A 24931-nucleotide genomic window follows, 5' to 3' on the forward strand; every position below is an offset into this window, starting at 1 on the left:
CAGAAGCCTCTTGGCGTTAAAGAGTCAGTTAGTCTGGAGCCCAGAGCCTGTGCGTGTTTACTCTCACACCTGACGAGCTGCTTCTCCAGTAGGCCTACTTAATCACTCAGGTTATACATTACACTCATTAATTTGAGTTACTGCTGGGAACGTGAAGCCCTGGCCTTTACACTGGCCCATTTTGCTTATAGTGTGTAGTAGGCTCAGATTTCGATAAGAACCAAACATGGGAGCAGTTCCAAGGGGGTGGGCAGTGTCTTTTACCATGTATCTGCAACATGGGGCTAAAAAATCATTTTCTCTAAACAGTTGAAACCTTAACCTTAGCGAGTTCCAGGATATTCCAGAATTTAGGCATTGGGGAGTTCTAGGGAATTCTATTCAAGAATCTTTTCGCCCTTCAGACATTTTGTCTTTTATCAGAGCTTCTCATGATGTAGGCTACTCATTTTGCTCGCCAATGCAACACCAGCGCTGCAGTCATGTGACCTATCGTGGTGACCATACCTGCTGTTCCGCGAGTGTGGTTGAAGTCCCCCTTGATGACTTTGCAGGACTTGCCGTTCCCATTGCAGACGCCACAGTGGTCTTCTCTGGCCAGGGAGCCCAGGATACCATCACACCCCACTTTCTGCTCCAACACACACACACAAATACACCCAAACACACACACACACACACACAGACATAGACCAAGAGAGAGAGCAACACACATTAGATATTGGCAAGCACACACATCCATATCACAGTGCAGCTCTGACTAGCTGGAAGCAAAACACTAGGAATATTAGATATCAGATGATCGTCTGATATTCGGTTTTATCCATTACAAAATGAAAGGCAAATATTGCACATCCATGCCAGGCAAACATTGGCCACGGGCCCTTGGCCTTCCTCACACTCATAATCAGACTAAAATATACTACTGTGGACAGATTTTCTTTAGCAGTTTCAAAACAGGGGGTCTGCTAATAGCTAGCTGCCCACATGAAAACAGACAGATTACCGTGTATTACGGTAGATAATATATCACTGGGCATCGTTAGCCTCTCAGCGATAAAACACATCGCCCAGTCTGCACATCAGTGCGTCAGTACATCAGTAAATGTCAGCACATATCCTCTGCATCCCTCTCTGTTCGCAGGTTAGCCTTTCTCTGGCGTCTGGCAGGAGGCACAGAGAGAATCCCTTAAGTCAGGCAGAGCGTCCAGGTATGACGGATGAGCAGTGGGAGAGTGAAGCCATGACAACCTTCTGGACGTGCTCCCTCCGTTTTGGAAACAGACCTCGGAGGCTGTCTTTGTGTATATGTCTGTGTGTGTGTGTATGTGTCTGTGTGTGTGTGTGTGTGTGTGTGTGTGTGTGTGTGTGTGTGTGTGTGTGTGTGTGTGTGTGTGTGTGTGTGTGTGTGTGTGCATGTGGAGGGGTGGGGGGGATTTCAACTGAGCTTTGATGGATAGAGGAAGGGAACTGCACACACACTCAATAGACTATGGACTATGAACTTTAGAGATGAGACTGTGGAGAGCCAAGTCTGAACAAGGGCTTATCTCTCTCTCTCTCTCTCTCTCTCTCTCTCTCTCTCTCTCTCTCTCTCTCTCTCTCTCTCTCTCTCTCTCTCTCTCTCTCTCTCTCTCTCTCTGTCTCTCTCTCTCTGTCTGTCTCTCTCTGTCTGTCTCTCTGTCTGTCTCTCTGGTTGTGCCTAAGGAAGAGACCAAGAAGTTGTACCTGACACGTTCCATTGGCACAGATGCCAGATTCCAGGGTTCCACATGAGGTGCCGTCCAGGACCTTCTCGGCTAATAGCATGGGCTGCTCTTTACCAGAGGAGGAACAGAAGAGGGTGCATGGCCTCTCTGGAGGAAAGAAGAGATAGACAATGATAGTGAGACAGAGAGAGGGAGAGAGGGAGAGAAAGAAAGAAGAAGAGAGAGAAGATGAAGTGGAAGAAGAGGATGAAGAAGAGAATGAGAAAAGAGAGAGAAAGAAAAAGAGAGAGAGAGAGAGAGAGAAAGAGAGTGAGTGAGAGAGAGAGAAGAGAGAAGGTCTGAAAATGGTCAATCAGTCAACACGCAGCACTTTGCACATGGCTCAGCACCTCTGTGTTTATGGGAGTGGAGTAGGAGAGAGGGAGAGATGTAAACCAGGGGCCGCACTGCACACACACACACACATACACACACACGCACACACACACACACATACACACACACACACACATACGCACACACACACACACACACACACATACGCACACACACACACACACACACACACACACACACACACACACACACACACACACACACACACACACACACGGGCTCCACACACTTATTGTAAACAGAGACACAGCCTGAGCCACATGGGCACGTTTCTGTCACACACAAATATACACACACAAACACAGACACACAGTACACACACACACACACAAATACACACACACTCTCAAACATTTACAAACATGCACACGCTTACATATATATGCTTTATTACATACACATGAATACACACGGCAACACACATTCATACACACACACACACACACACACACACACACACACACACACACACACACACACACACACACACACACACACACACACACACACGGGCTCCACACACTTATTGTAAACAGAGACACAGCCTGAGCCACATGGGCACGTTTCTGTCACACACAAATATACACACACAAATACAGACACACAGTACACACACACACACACACATACACACACACTCTCAAACATTTACAAACATGCACACGCTTACATATATATGCTTTATTACATACACCTGAATACACACGGCAACACACATTCATACACACACAGACACACAGACACACACACACACACACACACACACACCACACACACACACACACACACACACACACACACATACACAGAGACAAACAAACATCTTTGAACAAATATTTGAGCCAGCACAGAAGTGTGGATTATACTTGTATTGCCCTAGTGTTGTTTCCAAGACAGGAAGAGGTCAGACAGAGAACAGGGCACCATGTTCACCGCATATAATTCAGAACTCAATCCACACCCAGTGGAAACACACATACAGTAATTATCACTTTAGGTCTGTAAATTATGTACACAGTGAAGTGAAAAGCTATTGAATGTATATATTCCTATAGACACATATGCATAGACACAGTTCACATTTTCTCATACATAAATGTTATATAAATGTTCACATACAGAAACACACAAACATAGACACAGACACAGACACACACACACACACACACACACACACACACACACACACACACACACACACACACACACACACACACACACACATTCATTCAAACACAGACTTACATTCCATTTCATCAACATCAGTGTTAAAAATGAACGAGGAGTCCTGCTTACATTCAACCAAGGTCAACAAATCTGCGACTCTCACGATTGTGTCACGACTGAATAATATCCAAAAAATTAAAAGACCCAATCTGCTTTCTAATTGTTGCAATCTGAAACAGAAAATCAAGCAGGATATTTTTCCCCCTTGACTTCGCCTGCAATCCCTCTTCCATAACAGACGTGAATGAGCATTACACAGTTTGATGCATCTGTACATATTTGAGGAGAGAACACACATACCTCCCCACCGTGCGTGTGAACTCAGCTGACCTTCTCCTTCAGAGGCTGTTCTGGTGTCAGTGGACATGCTAATGCCGCCTAAATCCGCTAGCAGCAGGGTTGCATTGACAACCGCGCTGGCTGCGGCAGATCTCACCACCCAGGAGCGGTGATGGACTGCTCGAGTCACCAGGCCAAGTGGTGACTGGACAGACAAAAAAAGGTTTTGAATGGGCCAACCTGCAACTGTGTCCTGTCACTTTAAAAATAGATTACAGCTCTTAGAATACAGTCTATTTAACCTTTGACCTTCATGCATCTAAAAAAGCCATGTTGTTTGTTTTTCCACATTCATTCTCAAAGCAACACCATCTGAATATTGGTATGAATTTGCTGTCAAAAACCGATGCGCTTTTAGGAGCGTTGTTTCACTATAGTCTAATCTGACAAGGATTGCCGCTTCCGATTCCGTTTTAACATTCCATATGTTATCTTAATGCAGAGGAAGTAGATTGGGAACCAAATAGAACGTTCAATCATTGTTTTTGTTTTTAAAGGTAAACAAAAACAATGCTTGACCCTTTCAACAAGGTAAACAAAAACAATGCTTGAACGTTCTATTTGGGCCCCAATCTACTTCCTCTGCATTAAGATAACATATGGAATGTTAAAAAGGAAGTCTTGTGGGGCCAACTATGATGCTGATAATGGAACTCTCTTGAAAGGGTCTATAGGGGTCGAGGCCCACTGTGCAGCCCTGACCTCGTCCTTGCCTCCACGCAGCGGTGGTTCCCGTCAGAGCATCTGCCGGGGTCGTCGCGCTCCTCCTCTGCTGCAGCGAGCGAACGAGGGAGGGAAGGAGCATGGGAAAGAAGAGCTCGCCTGGCTGACTGACGGACTAGACTGACTAGAGAGATTACTCCGTCAGCTCTCGGGACAGAGGAGAGGAGAGGAGAGGAGGGAGGGGAGGGGGGGGGGGAGAGAATGAGAAAAATAACGGGCATGTTTCGCATTCCACATGGCGGTTCTGGAAGAGCAGAGTGAGAGAGAGTGAGAATGAGAGAGAGACAGAGAGATAGAGAGAGAGAGAGAGAGAGAGAGAGAGAGAGAGAGAGAGAGAGAGGCCTTGTGCCTTTACCGAGACCAAAGCTCAACATCAGAACCAGCACTGAGCTGGAGATCCAACTCCAGGAGACTCTGTCTGGGACGCGGAAGACAGACAGCATTCCCTTACCCCATTCTCACCCCCATCCCCCCTCTTCGCAGGCTTTTTTATTGATGAGAACGATGTGAACATAGCTGTGGCGAGCAGAGGCCAACAGCGCTTTATCCAGAGAGCTATCTGTGGTGCCGCGTGACGTCCAGTAGGGAATGAACCTCCAGGAAAGATGTCTTCATTTAAAAAAAATAAATACAATTACAAGAAAACGTGATGAGACCGAGCAGGGAAGAGGAACGGTGTCGGCAATTTCTGCGACCGGTTTGAGGAATGGGAACATCTGTAGAGCAACACTCAACACCTACGTCAGTCCCCCCCCCCATGCAACATTATATTCACTTGCTGTTGTGTGGCCAGGATTATTTTGCCAATAAAACTGTATGAGTTCAGTTTCTCAGATCAATCAATTTAAACTGGGAATAATTGATGATATCCTTGGGATTACTGGTGAGCAACAATCTAGACTTTTAAGCCCAAATGAGAAATTTATAAGAGAAAAGAGACATAATATCATTGTTAGATAACACATTTCATAATTTAATATTTCTAGTGTAACATGGTTGTACAATCATGGTTGAGACACCTGTTGACACTTGACACTGGCTTATTTTTAGCGCCTTAGCAAATCTCCAGTATTTGACTTCAAATTCTGATGTTTGTAAGACAAAACCCACAAAGGGACAAAGAAAATAACAAACCGTATCTCTTTGTTACACTGATGATACACTAATGGTCATCTGAGCGACGAGAAGACAGACAAAGTACTCTCTAAACACATAACACACTATTATGGTCATCTATCATTGTCCAAAACCCATTACTTGCACTACACTTGCTACTCCGAATCATTGTGTTGGCTTCCAACAGCAATATTGGCCATGTTGTCCAGAAAATGTCATTAAGTTCCCCTTTCCTCCATAAGAATCCCCTTAGGTCGCATGGTTTGTGCCTTAATCATAAACTAATCTATTTGTATGACCTTCTTTTGATTGACCCTTCATGTTTGCATGCTACTATCAGCTATTCAGTTCCATCTCTGTCTGCTGCTGGGCTTAGACTAACGTGTGAATGCCAGACACACAAATCCCTCTGGCCAGGCAGTTAATGGATTTGTGGCTGTGTAGCTCTCAATGGGAACCTGGAGTTGAAATGAAATGTTGAAATGTTTAAACAAGATGCGGCCACACAGCGGGCGTCGTCTGCTGAGAGAAAGCACAACGATTTTCCCCCAAACACACTTATCTCTCTGTGACGGTCGAAAAGTGTATACAGTGTAAATATGGGTTTGAGCTGTATGTATGCCACGGTTCTGGCCACACAAGCAGGCAAGGGAAATTAATTGTGCTCGCACAGAAAAAAGCACAAATCTCGCTCGCATTGTGTTTTGGCGATCCCAGCCGCCATAAACATCCACTCCTCCATCTTTGAGCACTTAGGGTGCGCGTTCGCTCGCAAAAAAGTCGGGACAGGTTTACGCTGATTTGAGCAAGATGCCAAGACTTGGCAGCCAGGGGAAGGCGAGCACAAGGGGGACGGGGGGGGGGAAGGAGACGACGTGCTGCGATTGCTCCAGCCCTCAGACACTGGGAACCTGCAGCATTTGCCATCTCGCAAATATCTCGCCCAATGAGCCAAACTCTCTTTCACCGACACTGCGAAGCACTTAGGGGTTCTGAGGTGCCTCCAACGTTCCGCGTGAGGGAACTGCCAGGCCTAGGGCTGCGCGAACGTAAACACTGATAGCCACAGACAACGTGAATTTTCAGCAGACATACCTTTCGAAACTCAATAATGGATGAGTATGGGTGGCTTTCAAGAGTGCAGGCGATTCACTAAAATCATCAAGTAAAATGTTTTGGACAATGTCAAGCATGAACTGTGAGAGACGACGAAGCATGACAATTTCTTTTGCATTAACTTTTCTAATAGAGCTGACCTTCTTTTTAAAGTTTTTTCATGAAACAATGCTAAATATTCAAACAAAGAACGTTATTATTGTGCCAGCTGAAAGTATGACAACTGACAATAGTCGGACCACGTAAGTATGCAAACATGTGTCTGAGTGTCTGTGTTTTGTGAGTGTGTGTGTGTGTGTGAGAGAGAGAGAGTGTGAGTGGATGGGCGTCTGGATTGTGTCTGGTGAAAGCCATTTTGATTCTGGTTGTGTGTGTGTGTGTGAGAGAGGGAGAGAAATAAAGAGAACTAAAGAGAGAGAGAGAATGAAAAAGTCTGAACAAGTGAATGAGAGAGAGCGACAGGAGGGAAAGAGAGAGAGAGAGAGAAAGACAGAGAGAAATGAAAAGGCCCTTTGTACTCTGGGCACGGCAGACAGTCTACGCAGTGATGTCATGTGGCCCGGGACCACCGAGGACCTGCCGGTGCCATTCTGCATCGAAAAGCCCCGTTAAGCCCGTCTGTGAGAGCACACCAGTGCAACCCGCTCACAGACAGCCCCGGCACACACCACCTTACCCAGCCAAGCCCAGCCCTGCCCAGCCCAGCCCAGCAGGGACAGTGGTCAGAGGCCTGCTGCTATCTATCATTTGCCCATCAGGAAGCGGCAAAACAATGCAGCCACTATGACCCTGACACGCTCCCTTCCCACCCCATAAGTCACAAAGTCGACCATTATCTGCAACACATTTCAGCGCGCCCACAGGCTTATCACTGACAATTCCACTTTATGTGCAACTACGGCATGCCGCTCTAGTGCTATCACATAGTCTACTAACAGCTGTAGTTAATAACCATTGCATCCTAAATCAGTGGCAGTTAGGGCTGATTTCATTGACGGGCAATGAGCAAAGTTAGTCGCTTGTGAACTTATGAGAGCATTTCGCTGACCCATTCTAGTTTTCACGTGGGATTTTGCTTACAGTATTACGCTAGCGAAATGAACTTGACCATAGACTTTACATGTTATTGATCTTGACAAGTTTTTAAATGAACTTTAGTTTGTACATGGCACTTTGCTTGTTGCTCGATGCCAGTCACCTGTCAATGTCCGCTGTGCTGCTTATGTTTAAGTGTGGCCCTGGAAGAAGGCAGGTGTCCCCAGACGTATCACACACACACCTCTCTGTCCTGTTAAACAGCACGACTCAACATGACCTAACCCATGAGCTAAGAAATGATACATTCTTATACCACGTAGCGCAAAGCCAAATATTCCTGACTGTAAATACTATCAGCAAGTTGTTCCATTACATAAACGTGGACTTGAACTTCATCCACAGCTTGTACTTTAAGGGAGCATTCTCCTGACTGTTGAGTGTTGAGTGAGGAATATGCAGTAGATATGTCAGTCTAATTAGGTTAGATTGAACCATTTTTCACCCGGTGATTTATAATAGTTAGGGCATCATACAATGCTGGCAGAACAGAGAGGGAAGACAGTTGAAGGGAAATGACAAGGGATGAACGATAATGTTTTTTTTTTATCAAGCTTTTAAAAAGGCAGATGTGTTGCATGTTTCTGTTTAAAAAATGCACTGCGACACACAAACACACACACATACAAACACTCCCTCCCATGGATTCATTCACACACACACACACAGCCCCCTCTTTCTTCAATGTGTCATGCAAACATCCACTCACACAAACACTCACCACAATACTGTACACACATACTGTATTCACACACACACACACACAAATACAAAAACAGAAATCCCAGCGAGACTCCCACGCGGAGGCGGAGTGAGGTAAGGCCTTACCGTCGTCCATGACAGCGTACCAGCTGAGGGCGAGGCGGTTGAATGTCTGGCACTGCTGCTCCCTGAAGCTGGGGGTGCCAGCGGGGCATGGCTGGTTCTCACACAGCCGGTACTGCATTCCCGCGCCCAGGCACTGCTGCCCTTTCCCACCAGACCTGCCCCCCCCCCCCCGGGAGAAAAACACACATCGCATGACAAAACAGCCTCACCTCATGTTCACACGGACTGACCGCAGGTTAACTGAGGTTGTTTTTACAGACGAGGAAGAGAGCAACAGGGTTTTTTTGGTTGTTCCATAAATCATTCACTGAAAGGGGATTCAAGGTAATTAACAGGACTGAATAAATAGGTCGCTTGACCGAAAGCACAGAATTTACAATCATCAGCTATATTTATTTAACCTCCATCTGTCTGCAGAACTGTACATTTCAAATGTGCTTTCAATGTTGATCATGCATTCAATCCACAGAAATTAATCAGTGAAAAACCATTATTCTATGGGTAATGCTGTAAGTAATGATAGCAGGCCCTGGCAACCACAACACTGCAGAATGTCCATGGCAACAAAGAGCCGTTGTAAGATCCAATCCAGTCCAATCCACTGTAGTAGTACGAACAGCACTGATAGCATACTGATGGAGATGTACTCTGTGGCCTGGTCCACTGCGCCTGGATGAGGGGGTCACCTTACCTGGAGCTCTCACACCTGCGCTGTCGGGCACTGATGCCGCTGCCGCAGGTCCGGCTGCAGGTTCCCCAGGGGCCCCAGGAGGCCCACACTCCTGGTGTTGGTTCTGGCGGCACGACTCGGCTCACACACTCACCAGCCCGGCACCACTGCGGAGACACACACAACACAGCCCATCTGAATCTACAGCACCTTGCAAAGTGCCGTACAGTATCAATCCATGCTTTGGGATCACGATCTTACCAGCTGAGGCCCTGGTTGCACTTGGTTTTGAAATATGTCTCGGGTGATCGAATACAAGAGAAAAGAGAGGATCCGCACACCAAGGAGCTCCCATTTAGGGATTTTTATTTTACATGCAGTGACGTTTCAAGCCTCTGGTTCTTCCTCAGACTTACAGTAGGTGATTGGATCACATAACTATCCAAGGTGTACATGTACAGCTGAAAAGCTGCTGACTACCTCTATTCAGATTTTGTTACTTCCCACTAGAAGTCTTGTCGGGGACACATTAGGATACATCAGTGTTTACACTAAGGAAGACAAGTGATCAAATATGTGCAGGTAGTTTGAGTGATAGGATCAGAATGTGTCTTGGTGGTTGTTTACATTTGTCCACTTGCTCGCCCGCAACACTTTACAAAAAGTCATGAAGTTCCAATACATACTTAGAGCTTGAAATAACAAGTCCTCTAGCCCCATAACACTATTATGTGGACCACAATGTAAGACACAATAGTCTCATGACGTAACAATTTATAACAATACCAGCTGTATCCTTACCGTTGTTTAACTGTATCACATAAAGCTGCAATATACAAGTTTTTTTATTTAGAAACAAATCAGAGGATTCATTCAAACAACTCATTGTCGGCACCATAACAACAGAAATTAATTTTGTGTGAGAAAATCAACATCACACAATTAATTGGAGACTGGACCCAAACTGCTTTCTTTTTGTCTCCAAACTGCCAAAATGCCATTACAACAACACTGACATCATGACCACCTCGTAAACAAGTCAACAATTTGAGATTAGCCAGTCATTTGATTTTCTTGTCTCATTTTCAGAAAAATGCAACTATGATGCAGAATCATAGCCTGTACATCCTTAAGTCCCTGTGGACAATACTAACAACACAACACAACAAAACAAAACAAAACAAAACAAAACAAAACAAAACAAAACAAAACAACACAACACAACACAACACAACACAACACAACACAACACAACACAACACAACACAACACAACACAACACAACACAACACAGCACAGCACAGCACAGCACAACTAAATACAGCACTGTGACCCTGAAACATCATTTCCCAGACACACTTCCCTATGCTGTAGATCTCTCACAGGTCAAACACACCTGATTTAACTGCAGTCATTACGAGAGCCTTGATGAGGTGAACTGGGTGAGTTATGCTAGTAAACAGCAGGCGAGAGCCATAAATTACTCGGTGTGGTATGTCCCCAGGGAGGAAGGCTGGCTAAATAGGTCAAAACACGCTCTGCTAAATGCTGAAGTCCATAACTGTTTTTTTTTGTTTTGTTTCTGGTCCATGTCCATAAACACAACACAGCCTCACCATATGGCGCGAGCTAAAACAGCCGCTTGGTGTTTCCTATAACCAGATGAATGGTGCTGCTCTGCTGTGTATTTGGGACCATTACAAGACCTTTGTTTGCTGTTTTGTCCTTAATGGCAACCGGGTGTGAGGCTCATGTGTGGATGCTGTGAGGCGTTGATGAATGAGACTGCACACTCCCACCATCAACAACACGCCACTGGCGCCATATTCGGCCCCGTCTCAATGACAGCCATTGGCCTTGTTGGAGGTCCACAAAGTACCACCGAGCGGCGGCGCCTGGTCACACTCCAGCTGACGTGTGGGCCTCCTCAATATGGTCAATATGAGGTCAATATGTGGCTTTTTTTTTTTCACTCCTCTAGTCCACAAGCTGTGCGCGGAGATGCGAGTTGAGGACAAGGTCACTCTCTGCAGTCTCATGAAGTCTCTCCAGGCTGGTCATTTGGGTTTTTGGACAAGGATCTGTCTCATGTTGTGGCTGTCAGATCCGTGAGTGAAGTGGTGGTGGTGGTGGTGGGGGGGGGGGTCTGCAAGAAGTATGGAGTAGAGAGGAGAGAGGTGTATGTGGATGGGGGGGGGGGGGGTGATATCACCACAGTTCTAGGGTTTTAGTGAGATGGAACAGCTGCCCCTACCATTCCCTCACCCCAACACACACACACACACACACACACACACAAACACACACACACACACTTTTTTGACTTTGTCGAGCTGCTACAGGCTGTTTCCCATCCTGCTGTTTATAAGAGTGCTGAGAGGAGTGGGGGAGGAGATGAGGGTAGAGCAGAGGAGAGGAGAGGAGAGGAGAGGAGAGGACAGAGGACAGCAGAGGAGAGGAAAAGAGAAGAGGACTGCTCTCATCAATGTCAAGCGAATCAGCGCAGGGGAATGTGAGTCACTAAAGCAGCAGAACATCTGAGGCAGAAGCGCCCTCTTTTACCCTCTGCAGCTTACAGCAGCAGGGGCATGTCAGTACACTGTGCACTAACCCCACGAGTTACACAAAACACCACAGCTCTGCTGGTTATCTACGCTATTAGAAAAGCCTTTGGGCCTTGGGTTTAGTAAAGAACTTTGAGATTATGCTCACTGTTAATGGTAAAATGTTAATATGTATGTAATTATATAACACATATAATATATACCTAATTGTAGTGAGTTGAATGGAAGAGGATTTTCAAGTCTTCCTCTTTAGCCGAGACTGTTTTGGGGAAGTTATAACTGCACTTGGAATTTGCAATGTGTTATAGAAAGGCTGGTCTAAACCCCCATAGTATCCATGACATGGTGAAGAGAGAAATAAGAAATGACAGTCACAGCATCAACTCACCTTTCCGGTGTCACACTCAGTTCCGTCCATGGGGGGGTCCAGTTTGGTTTTGCAGTCCTTCTCTCCATCCACGTGGCACCAAAGCCCAGAGCACATCACATACTGCAGGGATGACCATCAACGAGCAGATACGGATGAGTGGACAGGACACAGGGCATTATAACAGTCAGCATAGAAAAAGAGCTTATAGCTTACAGAAAAAAAACATCCACACCACACTTAGCCATCCACACAATAACACAATGGTAAATGCACACCTTGTGCAATGAACTGAAATCCATTATTTTCATTGGCAAAGTCAAAGCTGCTGGCAACATCACACTAAAGAATCTGAAGTTTCCAAAGCCAATATCAGACTGATGTCAAATCAAAACTTCTGATGAGATGATCAGCTACTTGTTTATTTCCACAAGGGGTCACTGTCCAATGGATCATGCCATATTCATGTGCTTTATAACTCATAACTCGTTTAGGTGAGTCACTGGTATTCTCTTGGGTCTGTGGTAATGAAGGGACATTTTTCTTTCAACATCTTTGATCAAGATTTTTTTTACTGGTTTTATCACTTCAAGTCACCGGAGGTAGTTCATGGGATATCGGCCCAGCACAAATACTTGTTACTTAGAAACATAGTGAGAGAACTTTTATCACAACATAAATCATCATAAAGTGCATCAAGACCAACGATGCAGCAAAAAGAACAAAGGTTCATATAAAACATGACCAAAGGCACATTATAAAACATGACCAAAGGCACATTATAAAACATGACCAAAGAAGAACCCCGTTGACCTGTACGCTGTGGTGAAATCGGCTGTAATAGACTACCTGTGTTGTTTTTAATGGCTATGGCACAAAGTCAACATGGGCTCAGTCTTGTACAACATTAAGACTCTACCACAGGAAGTCACCAGCTGTGTCTGTGGTTACTTCACATCCAAATCTTACATCTTACATGCCCCCCTCTTTTACACACACACACACATACAAAGGCACACACACACACACACACACACACACACACACACACACACACACACACACACAAACACACACACTTCCTCACACTCTATTCTATTGGCTCGAGGGCACCTTTCCACAAAAACGTGATCCAAAACAAAACACCACAACAAAGAGATACTCCAATCTCGTTTCCGCCATGCACTCACTCACCCCCACTGACAACATTACAAAAAAAACCCTCCAGCCTGGTGAGAATAACCAATAAAACCAGCCTTGCCCATTAAAGCAAAGCACAACCCTGAATGCCAGCGTAGCCGGGAGGTGAATTATACAGTATCCTCATCCTTCAAACTCTCCCTGTTTTCTTTCCATCTGATGTTGAGAGGTGCTGGAGAACAGGGGAGGTGGTGCTGGTGGTGCTGGTGGTGGTGGTGGAGGAGGTGGTGGCGGAGGGATTAAAAAGGCTGCGTGGTTGTTTGGAAAGGAAATAAAACGGTTGCCATGGCGCCGCACGGGCCCTGGTTGTTTAAATTGGAGGGAGCGTTTCTGATGAGTTTTTGAGTCTGCTGACTTTTCATAGAGGCTGAGGCCGGCCCGTCGGTGTGTATCTCAACACGAGGACGAGGAGCCAGGACATGACAGTGGACTGATTACGCCATCACGGGCGAGATTAGAGACAGCCCAAAAGGATTACGCTCCTGGAAGGCAAATAATGACTCCATCCATATAGCCCTGGGATATTTTAACGTGCACTTGTGTCCCTGTGCTTCAGGCATTTTAGTCAAGGTTATTCAAGGTGCACACCTAAGCCCTGCAGGTAGTGGGGATACAGAACAGGTACTTCACCTACGCTTCAGCTATTCATCAGAAGTAGGACATGGGATCATTGACAGCAGGGATTACTGGATAACCTAATCAAATAACTCCCTAAAGTGATGCACTAAAGTTTGTTTCTTTCTTAATGAAAATGGTAGGACTGTGTTTCACTATTTCAACTTTTTTACATTTTTCTTTTGTCTGGCTAGAAACAGTATGTGAGAAGTTCCTGTTCAACATGGCCCAAAGGGATCTCTAGAAGCAGCTCGTTTCTCTTGTGTTTTGTTAGGAGATGTTATCTTTACAAATCCTTTTTTCACATGTCTGGCTTAGCTCTTTTCTTTTTGCAAGAGGTCGGAGTAGTCGGGTGTGTTACCTGCATCTTCTCACAGTGTGCGGCGGACGGCCCGAAGAGGATCTGACACTGCTCATCGGCCGTGTAGGCAGCGCCCGGGAGTTTGGATGGCAAGATGACCGAGTTTAGACTGAGCGGGTCTGTCTGCAGCAGACAACTGCTCGCCTTGGACCTGTGACAAGCACACGCACAGACATTCACACACACACACACACACACACACACACAAACACACACACACATTCACACACACACACACACACACACACACACACACACACACACACACACACACACAAAATCACATGTAAAAAGAGACACACACACACAAACACATACATATGTAATCTTACACACAAGCAAATCAGTGTTCAGAATTAGTTAGAAAAGTTGACTGTGTTTCCATGCAGCTATCTCTTAGCTTATGCAGTCATGTGAATTAGAGTTCCCTGCTCTGTGCTTATCTGACGGTCACTCAACAAGGAAGTCTGGAGAGGATCTGAGGTAACTGTTTGTTATCATAACAAGAATGGTCCAAAAAATGAGCCTGAATGATATCACAGCTTACATCCTCAATTAAGCCCTCATTGACCAGACAAAAGGCAATCATGAAAACATACCAAGCATGAGAATCACTTGATTGCCTATCTCTACTGGTATTAATTCAAAAAATAAACTCCATCATTCATAGCAATTCAAAGGAAATGAATCCAATTGGCAGTTTAATTAAAAAGACATACAATAAACAGATATGTTTGGAAAGTTCTACATTTGGAAAGTTCTAGAAATCTGCCATGTTCTGTACTTTCTTTGATTGAACCTACCACAATTAAAAAACTAAAATAACAACATAATTTATTCCACACCAGATTCCTTTCTACAATTAAACCGAGTTCACATTTCGCTTCACACTACATCAGAGGAGCAGCAGTCGGATTTTGGGGTTTTGGATGGCTTGACTGAACATAGTAGCCATTTTTCTGAATGTTTCCTACCCACAGTGAATAAGCAGAGGAACTACCTGAGGAACTTCTCCACGTCCTCGCGGCTGCAGGTGGACCAGGACACGTCTCCCGGGTTCTGTCCTTTGATCCACTCACCGGACATGATGTGGAGGCCGTCGGCGCACGCCGGGTGGTCGTTGTCGTGGCTCACCCCCATGCTGTGGTGACCGCAAACAGGAAGAGATTCGGGGAGAGTAGGGAGCGGTGGGGTGGGGTTATCAAACTAGCATTTCAACACATTGTTTCATCCCTGTAAAGCCGCATAGCAACATGCCCCCCCCTACCCTCCTGACAAACACAGCCCATTCACAGACAACAAAAAACACACACAAACATCTGTAGTGCACAAAAAACATGGTGGGACATGAAAGGCCAAGATATTGCCCACAAAACCAACAGGCCATGAGCTGCGCTCAAGGCACAAGACTCTCCAGCCCAGTTCTCACAAAGAGATGACCAGAGACAAACAAACGAGTGAGCTAACAAGTGAGCAAGCAAACGTTCGCATCTTCATCTGCTGCCCATTTCGATTAAGCGAAACAAGTGCGACTCTGTCTCGGTTTCCATTTTGCCCGTAGGGAGGGCAAAATCAAAGAGGCCTCCCTTCCCCCTCTCCACTATCCGCCCTCCCCCTTTCTCCCCTTCCTCCACTCTCTCCCTCCCTGCCTCCAGCCCAGTATCTTTATCGCCCCAATGCCTCTGTGTGAGTGCTGGAACTGCTCAAGAGTCAAAGCCTCAAAGGCCTTCCTGGATCTTTAAAGCCACTTCCACCTGGGCCTTTCAATGGGAGAGAGGGAGGGAGGGCGTTAGCCATCTCCGACACGCCCCAGCAAGAGAGGTTCAGGGTGAAGTTGAGGCTGAATCTGATTCCTCTGATAATGCCGGCACCTGGAGAAGGTTAAGGGGTGGGCTGAGAAGTATCACAGTGAGAAGAGAAGATATGAGAAGTTTGTGTGTGTGGGTGTGTGTGTACGTACAGTTCACTACACAGCCCTTCTTCTCAAATGGTCTTGTCAGTTGCACACCTAACTGCAATCCTGTAATCCAAAGCTTCTTTCCCCTCCTCTGAAGGGACAAACAAAACCTTTCCTGAAGCTACCACTTTAAGATTCAGTTTATGGTATCACTTACCACTTCATAAAGTTACGAAAATGCATTTTATTGCCGCAATGTAAAAGTGTCCAAAATGCCCGGCCAGGGCCTTGACTGAGTTTGTGAGTCGGCACAAATGTGTTTGACATTAGGCTAGTGGGATGTGGTTCTAATTAGAAACAACTAGCGTGGCATTAGGGCTCTTGTGGCATATGGCGGTTCACAAATGGCCGTACCACATTAATAAAGCACACCAATGGCTGCCACGCTCTGTTTCAGCGTAGGAAGCAATTAAAGTCCTCTGGATTTGGTATTGATTCTCTTCCTTATTTACCCCTTTCCTCTTTTCAACAGAAAACAGGAGTCCAGTGGGTCAGAGAAGGGTTCAATGTTATTTATGAGTATGAGTATCTAGGAACTCCACAATTCTGCATTGTATTTTCTTACCAAAGAGATATCTATCTGCCACAGCCAGATCTGCAGAGGTATCAGCGGGGGGATTGAATAGGTTCTGCAAGTTCAGCATTTGGCCATTTCACTGACAATTACACAGTTAGCTGCAAGGCTAAAATGGGAACGCGCAATGCGGTTCCCTATCATCACATTTTCAGATTTTTGTTTGATAACAAAAGAAAAGCCAATGTTAAATTGCCTAACAATAGCTTGACATATCTGAAGATCTAAATTCAGCGCAGAACAAGAAATTGGACAGTTTCTCCATCAGTTTCAGTGAAATGCAAAGCAGACTATGCTAACACCAAATGGCACAGATACTGCTCTTTTCTCGAAATTCATCAGGAAAAACAACAGTGAATGAAAAGAGCAGAATAACATTCCAAAACTTCTAGCCACTAGAAGCTAATTGCTGCGGCTTGCACTTGTGCAAGGAAGACAAAATTCCCTCTTTCCATATCCATTCCCTCTTTCCCCCCATTCAAAAAGCATTTGCATCCATTCATCTGACAGACAGATTTTTTCTTCTTTTCTTTTCTTCCTCTCCTCTTTTTTCACTACTTTTTTGCTGAGCTCCGCTTTTTGCCAACATACATCATTCTTGACTGTCTCCAAAAACTGTATATTCAATTTGCTCTAAAATGCAAAACAGATGGGAGGATGCCAGGGCAGAACCATAAGGCTGTTGAAAAAGGGGGAAAAAAATAATTTTCAAAGAAATTAAACATAAGTTTTCAAGATAATTACGGAACCATAAATCATATGACATCATGGGGAATCGTTCACTTGATTGTATATTTCATGGCAATCAGTGAACCTCCGAGATGAAATCGGGTCACAGGGGGGTTAGGCTTTTGGGGGGCACCTTTGAGCTGTTGAGAGGTAATTGTTTTCATTAAATCCATTTTCAAACGGAGCATTTCAGGGCGATGAATCGCACCGTGAAGGTACGGACGCAAGGACAACTGGCCCGTGGAAAGAGAAACATCGCGGTGGAAAAAATACAGAATTGACTTTGAAAGAAAGCTCAAAGTCCGCTTATGACCATGAAACGTTACCTCAGGTAGGCCTATAAAGTGGAGATCTATATACAAGGTCAGTGCAGTAATAATAGAGATATTATGCAGGCTTTTTTATGCATGCCCCATGTTGGGTTATCTAATGTAGAGGCCCTTGCTGTGAGCGTAGCATCATAAAGCATCCACATTCTTTCCCAATACTTGTGTTCAAAGAAAAGAGGGCTAGCAAACAATCTTGCATTTCACGCTAGGATTCCTTCTCTCTGACTTTTATAGGAGGCTACAGTAGAGGAGAGGGAGATTAGAACTGGGATGCCTTGCCGTCAAAGATGATCCATTATTAGATCGGTGATGTCAGATCACGTCTGAGAATTTCATGAGAGACTGTCTTCTTTCCCCTCTCAATCCCGTTGCCGTTATCTGAATGCCACGCACAGCAGGCAAGCAAGTTGTTTTCTAAACCAGAACCTGATTTCGTGTTTGTAAGAGTATAAGTCTAGCAGCTCTGTTGGGACACTGTCCTTCAAAGACCCTTCGATATGAAAACTCCTAAAATAGATGACCTTACCTTGACCCAAAATAAATGTCCTCCAGCTACAACAATGCCCTTTTAAGCACTCCTTTGAAGTTCTCAGTCGAAAATATGCATGATATCCCATTATCAGTCTACATTTGCAGACGCTCTGCCTTGACCTCTCATGACCACAAAATCCTCTCAATACACATAATGAAGAGCGACGTGTGAATTAGAGAATTAGAAGTAAAATTCCATCGCAGGCCATTACTGGCAATTATCACAGGGTGATACTTACAGCTTCATTCGTGACAGACACAACACAGCCCTATGTATCTCTGTGACTGGGTGGCCTGGAAAAGCCTGTGGTACAAGCCATACTACTCATGTGCAACCGCATAGCTGGGTGCCGTGGTGTGGCTTCAAGCACGAGACACACCACAGCCAAGTGATGACGCTAGCTGATCTCATTTGGCAAATAAATGAGTGTCTTAGTAGTAATTAAACCATTTCTTTCCTCCCTCTCTCTCTCTCTCTCTCTCTTTCTCTCTCTCTCTTGAACACACACACACACACACACACACACAGCATGCATGACCCTGTCCCAAAAAAACATCTGAAATATGGCACAGGCAAATTAAAACATAAATCTATAGCATACATAAAAATGGAGACACTGTAATGTAAATTAAATACACACGCAGCCACTGACACACACATACACACACTCACACACACACACATAGACACACACATATAAACACACACACACACGCACGCACACACACACACACACACACACACACACACACACACACACACACAGAGCCTCCACAAACTCCCATCACGTAGCCTTTACATGGTGTATCAACATGAGAAAGAAGGCGCCTGATGACCCTCAACCACCACCCAAGCCCAACCCCACCCCTGGAAACACAGGCGGTGACGAATCAGCACTCCTCGAGAGCAGAGAGCACCCAAGGCTGCAGTGCTGAGCTCATACCCCCGGGGAGGGCAAATTTGTATAACAAATCTGCACGTGTGCACAATCCAATAAACAAATGAGCAAAGGAAAGAGAACAGGGTGATGTCTCTCACTCAGCAGAGAGCCTCTCACTCATCTGTTATCTGCCTCGTACACTCTCAGCAGAGAGCCTCTCACTCATCTGTTATCTGCCTTGTACACTCTCAGCAGAGAGCCTCTCACTCATCTGTTATCTGCCTCGTACACTCTCATCTGCCTCGTACACTCTCAGCAGAGAGCCTCTCACTCATGTTATCTGCCTCGTACACTCTCAGCAGAGAGCCTCTCACTCATCTGTTATCTGCCTCGTACACTCTCAGCCTCTCTGCTTAGACACACGCATGCACCCACGCACATGTGCACACACACACACGCACGCGCACACGCACACACACGCACGCACGCGCACGCGCACGCGCACACGCACACGCACACGCACACACACACGCACACGCATACGCACACGCAAGCACGCACGCGCACGCACACACACACACACACACACACACACACACACACACACACACACACACACACACACACACACACACACATGCACGCCCTCATTCACCCAAACTTTCTGTTAAGCTCAACCATTCCTCTGTGTGTTCCATGTCTGTGTTTCTGGTTGGATGGTACCAGACTTAAACCCCAGATCCCCTCAGGACAGAGAGCAGAGTGTGTGTTCTGCAGTGGATGGGAGGAGGGGGGAGGGGGGAAAGGGGTGGGGGGGATGATAGAGGGGAGGATGATGTCACATTCAACCCAAAGTCCCTACAGGACTATGTAATGAGATCAGAACCCCACTGTGGAGGGTTCTGATGAATTTGGAATGGGTTCCGTAAAGTGAGTTCCAGGGATGGATGGGTTCCTGTGTGTGTGTGTGTGTCTGTGTGTGTGTGTGTGTGTGTGTGTGTGTGGTGTGCCTGTGCCTCTGTGTGTGTGTGTGTGTGTGGTGTGCCTGTGTGTGTACATGTGACTGTGTGTGTGTGTGTGTGTGTGTGTGTGTTTGATAGGTCTATAGACGATGGCAGAGGGGAGGGTGGAGGGGTAGTGGAGGGTGAAATGGGGAGGAGGAGGAGGAGGAGGACGAAGGCAGCGAGTGGGGTGGATGAGGCAGCCTTGCTGGGCCTTTAATGAAACCAGATGGTGGGTCCGACCGGCGCTGTGGAAAGAGTCGGGGCCCTCTCTTCCAGGCGTGCAGGGGTCCCCCGGGCCCCCACCGCTATTGCACCATGAGCTTTTGCACCACGCTTACCTCCAGTACCACACACACACACACACACACACGCACACACACACACACACACACACACACACACACACACACACACACACACACACACACACACGGAGCCACAAACGGAGTGCAAACAAACACACTCACACTCTAGCATACAGACACACATTGCCTGACAAAGACACTAAGCATACACACACAATTTAATTACACACACATAAACAAACACTGCTCCTCCATTGACGCACACACAGGCAAGTTCATACAGACACAGACTAACACACACACACAGACACACAAACACACACACACAGACACACACACACACACACACATCACACATGGCTCTGGCAACCCAAACACAGCCTCTGGTGAGACATAACTGGCTCACCGCGCGGCTAGCGCCACCCGGGGACAGGGCAGAGGCGGATGTTTACCGCGGCAGAATGTCACCTCTGCATCCAGGCGACACTCCATCGCCGGCGGTCATGGACTGTGCGATTAGCACGGGGGGAGGGGAGGGCTGGCGGTGGCGGGACTGGACTCGGGGGCAGACAGGCAGGAAGGCCGGCAAAGTCTGCTCAGTGACCTCATGGTTGTGACGCGCTGCAGAGCAGCACAGCCAGCAGCGGAGTTTGCATACCAGCAGCCCCCCGTTCAGCCTAATTAAAGTCAAAAGTTAAAACCCGCATCCCAGTTAGCTGCTTAGGCTCACACTGAGTATGGCTCTGATCAGAACCAGAAGGAGCTTCTTTTGCGGCCATTTGAATACATTTTCATTTTAGTGTGTCCACACGGAGAAGGGCGCTTTAAATCGTTAAGCAGTTCTTTATGTTTGTAAAATAAAGCTGAGAGGTAAGGAACCTTTCATTTGAGGACTATAAGTAGACTTAAGTAGTCATATGCACACATTTATAGTTGTACCATGTAGAAACACAAGGTCCCAAAGATGCATGTTGTTTAGTTTCACTGTAGTATTACTGCACCCTCTTTGCAGATATTCAACAAAAAAGTTTCACAAACCCACAAAAACAACTGCAAAAACGTGCACATGGCAAAGCTACTGCTGCTCACTGTAAGTAGGCTGCATAGTGCCCTTGTGCTCTGCAGAGTGACCAAGAAGGAGTGGACTTGTGCGACAGCCTTGAAAAACCATTACCCAGTGGTCAAGGCCATTCATTTATGCACAGCGATACTTAACCATATCCCTCTGTGTCATACCCTTTATGGATACAGTAAGTGCTTTTGCAGCCTGGACTAACCAACATGGTGGGGGGAGTCCAAATGGTTCTCTCTCTATGTACATGAAGAGTGTAAAATACAGAAAGTGAGAGGAGCAATCACATGTTTTCTAAAAGGATAGACCAAACAGATACATTTAGATGGAAAAACACCAACCAAAATCAGAGGCTTTTTCATCCCAAAGGAGAATATGAGGCAAAAGAAAGAGGGAACAACCTCTCTAAAAAAAAACAAACATGTAACTTGCGAAACACACGTGGAAGTGAACCAACTATGGAAAAAACACAGAAAGTGGGAAAAAAGAAATTACACATTTTCACAAATTACACACAAGATACCCTTTAAGGATGGAGATGGGTTTGGGTTTGAGACATTTTGAAGGTGTCCCCTTTCTTTCACTGCAAAACTAAGGCAAAGGAGAGGAGGGCCTCCAGGGAGACAGTGAGGCGTCTCTTACTTGTGGCCCATCTCGTGGGCGATGGTGAAGGCCAGGCTGAGGCCGTTGTCCTCGGCGAGAATGCACTTCCTCTTCTCCGTGCACATGCCGCTGAGGTACGCGATCCCTGCGGAGCGAAAACGGAACAAAAACAAAGGGCTGACATCACCTCGGGGGGAATGGGTTTGGACCGAGAGCGATGACAACACACGCTACCACCTCTCCTCCCCACGGCTGAAACGGCAACATTTTTGGTTGTTCTGTTTTGCCATATGCAAATAGTTTACAAAGTGTTGGTTTGCTTTGCTTTATGAAATATCAAAACACAGAAAGGCATGCAAAGCTGGATCAAAAAAGGCTAATTAAGAGTGTGAAATACTCATGAAATATTGTAGTCCATGGCTCGCTGTCAAAGTTCACTTGTCTCAATCCTCAGAGGACTGTTACATGTCACAGTTTTCCAACAGGGTTAATGGTGCTTATGAAAACATAATTTTGCTCAGATGTTTTGAAGCTTGAAGATTGAGACATAGGTCATCTGGGCTGCTTAGCGAGAAACTGCTTCGAATTTTATCCCCATCGTTCGCACAAAACTATCCTGAACTTAAAAGGTGTTCCCTCCCACCCACCCCCTGTTTTAGACAGGCTCCTTAAGTCAGCACTCAAGGTGAGCACAGTGGCAGGGGAGGTTTTTTTTTCCGTCTGGGAACATTTGAGAAGTCTAAACAAACGAACTTTCCCATACATCCTGATTTCAGGTAAATTATTCCGACCACTTAAGGGTTGTTAGCGTCATGTCTGGTGCGCTCTTTGCCATTTCATGTCCACATGACAGCTGCAACTCTGTCGCTCCTGCCAGGATCGAATTCAGCAGGGAAAACAAAGCAAAGGACTTGATTCTTTTGCTCTCTTTCTCCATCTTTCTCTCTCTCCCTCTCTGTCTCTCTCTCTCTACCTTTCTCTCTCTCTCTCTCTCTCTCTCTCTCCCTCCATCTCTCTTGTGTATTGGGTTGTATGCGCTGACCTTTGATGGTTTAATCACCCTCTTGAAATGGATCCAGAACTAATGCTTTCCATTACGAAGGCCAGCAGAACAATCATGCCTTTGATGGGGAAAAATAAATACACAAGGTGTAGTTTCAGGGAGCGGTGGAGCTGGATGGGGGGGCGGGGGTGGTTGTAGGGGGGCAAGATGTCCATTACTTTATAGGCCCTAAACTCTGCATGCTGCATCTAAACCCGTCACCCTCCTCAACTTGTCTCCCTGCTTTTTCAGCTGGACCCTTTCTCTGGCTTCCCCTTGTTTCTATCTTCGGGAGAGAAAAAAAATCAAGTCTCCCTGAGGTGGCTATGCGACTGTCTCCCAGCCAGACGAAGAGATTAGCGGCTAATCTGGCCATTAATGAATGCTTAGGCCCGTCTGTGGGTACTCTTTGGCCGTGCCGCCAGCCGAACAGCCAGGCTTTTCTGTTTCATCCCATTCACATTCAGCTTCAGTCGGGGGCTCTCGGTGGTGGTATCGCGGGGTGTTGAGTTTTGCTCGAAAAAGTGTGCTTATAATAACACCACTCACACTTTCGAAACACGAGACAGCGGCGTCGCCTTTGATTACCCCAGTGATAACACTCATCCACAATGCCTTGCCCATTCATGTAAGGGCTTAGATGTAGCAAGACAATAGCTGGCAGAGGGCTGCGGTGCTATGCTCTTATATGTTTCACGGAGGGTTAGGATTAGCTTGTTCTCTGTCAAAACCATGACAATGCATCTCTCTGTCTCTGTCTCTCTCTCGCGCTGATTAATTGTCTCAGCTCTATTCACGTGTAAATCCCACAGTCATTAGGTAAAACGATGTGGGACAGAATGGCGCGTGCAGGGGCGAGCTCAGACGAGTCTGCGTGAAGGCAAAGCCCGGCTTGTCGACTCCTCACCGCACACATCCGAGTGTCACCAAAGCAGAATGTGCATCCTGCTCCACGAAATGTGGATATGACACTGTCTACCGTGTGGCCCAACGCCAGTGAGGTAAGGTTAGATCTCTGTCCCACTTATTACCTGGAACCGCGGTTCCGAGCACGAGCAGGCCGCGGGCTTTTTATCCCCTTTGTAGCGTGCCCTCGAAGCCATTTCGCTCGATGTTTGCGCTCGATAACATCAATGTCTCTATTTTGTTTCCTCCCTCTGTCCTCATCCTTGTCAAGCCATCTTAAGGGAGCTATTGAGTGAAAGTCATACTGTCTCTATAATAGAGTGAATGCACTGCGATTCAATATCATAATGACTGAAAATTTGACTCAAAAAAAAGATGGCAAGTATTACGCAATGAAGACACGTGGTGGGATTCAAGTGTTTGCCTTTTTTATTTTATCTATGCACATATTAGTCATTTGAATAAAACTGATAACTTTTTACTGAACCACTAAATATACTGTCTGTTGTATTCGTAATATTTTTTTCTTAAACATGTACCGGTATTAAGCCTATGGTTCATACAAACCCTGCAGGCATTTCTTAAAGTGTTATATTGAGATACTTGAAACATGTACATGAGTATATTAAGCCCTTTGAACTGAGTATTATGGAGTGTCAAGACTGTCATTTT

The 24931-nt window shown here is 45.9% G+C and overlaps 1 protein-coding gene across 1 annotated transcript in view; it reads right to left on the reverse strand.

Annotated features, from left to right (window-relative positions):
• LOC121680751 (A disintegrin and metalloproteinase with thrombospondin motifs 19-like) overlaps window positions 1-24931 on the reverse strand; it is a 61169-nt gene that overhangs the window by 20147 nt on the left and 16091 nt on the right. Inside the window, 8 exon segments of the mRNA XM_042060283.1 lie at window positions 508-631; window positions 1729-1856; window positions 8550-8704; window positions 9241-9386; window positions 12172-12273; window positions 14327-14477; window positions 15327-15467; window positions 22351-22456. Coding sequence (XP_041916217.1) covers window positions 508-631; window positions 1729-1856; window positions 8550-8704; window positions 9241-9386; window positions 12172-12273; window positions 14327-14477; window positions 15327-15467; window positions 22351-22456 — 1053 coding nt within the window.

The sequence above is a fragment of the Alosa sapidissima genome, chromosome 13 (genome assembly GCF_018492685.1).
Source record: "Alosa sapidissima isolate fAloSap1 chromosome 13, fAloSap1.pri, whole genome shotgun sequence".
NCBI lineage: Eukaryota > Metazoa > Chordata > Actinopteri > Clupeiformes > Clupeidae > Alosa > Alosa sapidissima.